General features: G+C 36.7%; 1 protein-coding gene across 1 annotated transcript; it reads left to right on the top strand.

The window, feature by feature from the left end:
- Nucleotides 1–1,463: 1,463 nt before the first annotated feature.
- LOC23687747 (putative gustatory receptor 2a) lies at nucleotides 1,464–2,786 on the top strand. The gene is made up of 3 exons (XM_021844554.1): nucleotides 1,464–2,301; nucleotides 2,362–2,594; nucleotides 2,653–2,786. The coding sequence occupies exons 1-3, from the start codon at nucleotides 1,464–1,466 to the stop codon at nucleotides 2,704–2,706; spliced, it is 1,125 nt and encodes a 374-aa protein (XP_021700246.1). The 3' UTR covers nucleotides 2,707–2,786.
- The last annotated feature ends 657 nt before the right edge of the window (nucleotides 2,787–3,443 follow it).

The following is a 3,443-nucleotide window of genomic DNA, read 5'->3' as shown; positions in this document are numbered from 1 at the left end:
GTTTCACTATTCGTGCAGCTCTCCATTATAGACTATGGTAACATCGAATTCAAATTTTGATATTTATTGAATTATTTATTCTTTGAAAATTTACTCATTCTTTCACCGAATAAGTAACTAATGAAACGATTTATTGATTTGCTTTTCAGAAACAAATATTCTTCATCAGAATATTCATATTTTTGTAACATCGAGTATTGAACAGACTTGAGTTTACATTGAGTTTTTTTTTGCGTTCAAAATGTGCATAGTTTTATCGTACAAACACCAAATAATGAAAACAATACAAGCATCAATATATAGTTTTATTTCAAATCACGCCTCTCACATCCCCTTTCAATGTTTGGCTAAAAGTAGCTCTTTAGTGATGGACTCCGATCATTGTTTTCTAGTCTTAAAATTATACAAACAATCTTACGCATTTTCGGCAAGTTTGATTTTTTTTCAATTATCCATTCAAAGATCAGATTAAAATCAAGGTGTCACCCTGATAACATAGGAAAAGGCTATATATTGCGATGTCTTAACTGTTCAAATCCTTGTTTAGTTTCTTGATTTGACATTACATTTTTTTTACATTCCTTATTAATTGAGCAGTTTGACGTTTACTCAGATATACTCGCATTTTTTTTTCGTTTTCGATGTGTTCTCTTTTTCGACGTTTTTTTTTCATTCGACGTTTTGGCATTCGACGTTTTGGCATTCGACATTTTGGCAATCGACATTTTGTCTTTCGACGTTTTGTCCTTTCGACATTTTGTCCCTTCGACGTTTTTTCCTTTCGACGTTTTGGCATTCGACGTTTTGGCATTCGACATTTTGTCTTTCGACGTTTTGTCACCCAACCCCTCTAAGAGCCGCTATCCATCTCCGCTGGAATAGTCGCCTTTGTGATCTCATGGTTATCTATGCAAGCAGAGAGGCCATGCTAGGGTTGACATAGTCCTTCATGGCCAGCCGGATGGCAAGGCCGGATCGGCGCAAATCAGGTAATGGCATCTGAGTCTACTCTCGCCTAGTTGGAACAACCAGGCGACGGATTTGGAACGTACTCTAAGGCATGCCACGGTTTTACGGGACGGGGCAGCCTGCGCTATTAGCCCACTCGCCGTTTCAGAGCCGTGAGTTAGAATCCCACTGAGCACGTGGATTTTTTTTTCAACAGTTCAATATATGTGTCAATATATTTGATTGATTTAAGCGTGTCGGAAATTTCCTATATCAAGCAGAGTAGCGATAATGAACAAATGCTCCGCGCAACAATTTGATCATTAAAAGTGCTCCGTGAGTCAAAATGTCTGAAAACATCTGGTTTAGGTTTCAAACGAGTGCTTCAAATTAATCATTTGGGAAATGAAATATTCCACTGAATCATTAACGAGTGACACTCTTCTAAAGGTTATTGGACAAGTTTTTCTAAAGGTTACTGCAGTGTAGCAGTCCTGTACACTAGCTTAGTAATCATGGCTATGTTGAGAATAATCATAAAAGTTTTCCAAATATTTTGTTTGATTCCATTCAATTATAAAACTGAAAATGTTTCAAACTTTCTAACCATCTTTTCAACTTGTGATAGCTTCTGGTTGATTGCACATATCATCTTGAACATATCACTTATGGCCATCGGGAGATTCCTCCATTCAGAAGTGTTCCACGCTCATTATTTCGTAGGACACATAAATGATATTATTAAATTCTGTATCGGAATACTCACGGTGTTGGTGGCATTGATAGGTCGAATCGCTTATCGCAAATCGCTTGCGAATATTTGGGCATATTTTGCAAATCGGACATCCAATGGACTGAATCACTGCAGTCCAGCCATCAAAAAATACTGCATCAAGTTCTGGATTTATCACATCGCCATAATTTTGATTGAATATTGTGTTATCCGAGGCATTGGCTTCAACCATCAGTGGCTTTACTTCTGGCTCAGTAATATCTATCCGTCAACTATGTGTAGATTGATTCATTTGTGTCATATTTTGTACATAGACTATCTCAATGAAGAATTTGAGAAATTGTTAGGAAATTTATCAAACGTTAATAAGTTAATGGAGGAATTGAAAGAATTTCGCAAGCCCGACGATAGATTTCAGCTAAAACTAAGAGAGAATGTTTCACTTTTATTGAGCTGTAAGAAACAATATAGCGCTATATGGAGCGTTATGAGAACAGTTAACAAGTTGTATGCATGGGTACAGGTCCTTAATATTGCCAACAATTTTATTCAATTTTCCTGTGACTTCTATTGGGCTTACATGCACTTTTATAAACTCCTAAAAATTGAAGGCATAAGTGGTTTGCATTTTTCAGTTTCTCAATGATCGAACATCTTATCGAACATAACCTTATTTTCAGCACTCGTTCTTTGTCTCATCCCATCGCCATTGGTTTTGTTGATGTTGTTGACTGCCGCGGAGAAATTTCGAACGCTTGGAGCCAAAGTGGGAAGTATGCTTCACGAAATTCCCAAATTTGACAATCCGGAATTGTACGACATTGTATACAGCTTCTCGATGCAAGTTAAACAACAACCAATGCAGCTATTGGCATACAGTTTGATGAAAATTGACTATTCTCTGACTATAAGAGTAGGTGGATTAATTGTATTCATAACTGTACCCATCATATTTATCAAATATTTTTCAGATAGTGGCCGGAGTCGCATCATATATGATTATATTTATACAGCTGACATCATAATGTGTTATAAGCGTTTTTCATGGGTGGATCAAAACGAATATGAAACATATTTTTGTTTGAGATGTGTAAGTGGGCCATAATTTGGAATACATTAATTCGGGGTAATAATGATCAGTTTTTCGATATATCTCACTAATTTTATTCGAAAAAAGTACCTTTCGGGGGATCGCAGTGGCAGCGCGCGCTAACGGATGTGTTGAAAATTGATCTGTCACGTTTTTATCGTCTCCGCAAATTGTAAGATTCGGCTGGTGCAATTTTTTTTTTTTTTTTTTTTTTTTTTTTTTTTTTTTTTTTTTTTTTTTTTTTTTTTTTTTTTTTTTTTTTTTTTTTTTTTTTTTTTTAAGTGTCTAGAGCAAAAAAAAAGGTTGAGGGCTTGGTCGAACGGTCACTGGCTGGTGGCGACCAATCGATCACCAATTTCAGCTTAAACCGCTGTATGGTTCTCTAGATTTGTGCTCAAACTCTCATTTGTACTTCGTTTCATCTTCACCAAAGAAATCGTTTCTTTTTTGCGTCGTCGTGCCGTCGGAATTTTTTTTTTCGTTTTGCACGTGTTCTGCGTGCAATCGACCTCAAGCTTTTGCGTCGCCGGAGAGATGTTTTGAAATGAGCTTGTGCTTCAGCTACTCAGGACAGGCATTGCAGAATTCGCTCTCATTTGAGTATGAAGCACGATCAAAGCAAGCAAAGAAAAACATCCCATATGTTGCGGTCCACGATCGTCATTGTATCCC

The sequence above is a fragment of the Aedes aegypti genome, chromosome 2, assembly GCF_002204515.2.
Source record: "Aedes aegypti strain LVP_AGWG chromosome 2, AaegL5.0 Primary Assembly, whole genome shotgun sequence".
Taxonomy (NCBI): Eukaryota; Metazoa; Arthropoda; class Insecta; order Diptera; family Culicidae; genus Aedes; species Aedes aegypti.
Note: the sequence above shows the minus strand (reverse complement) of the source record. Positions and strands in the feature narration are given on the sequence as shown.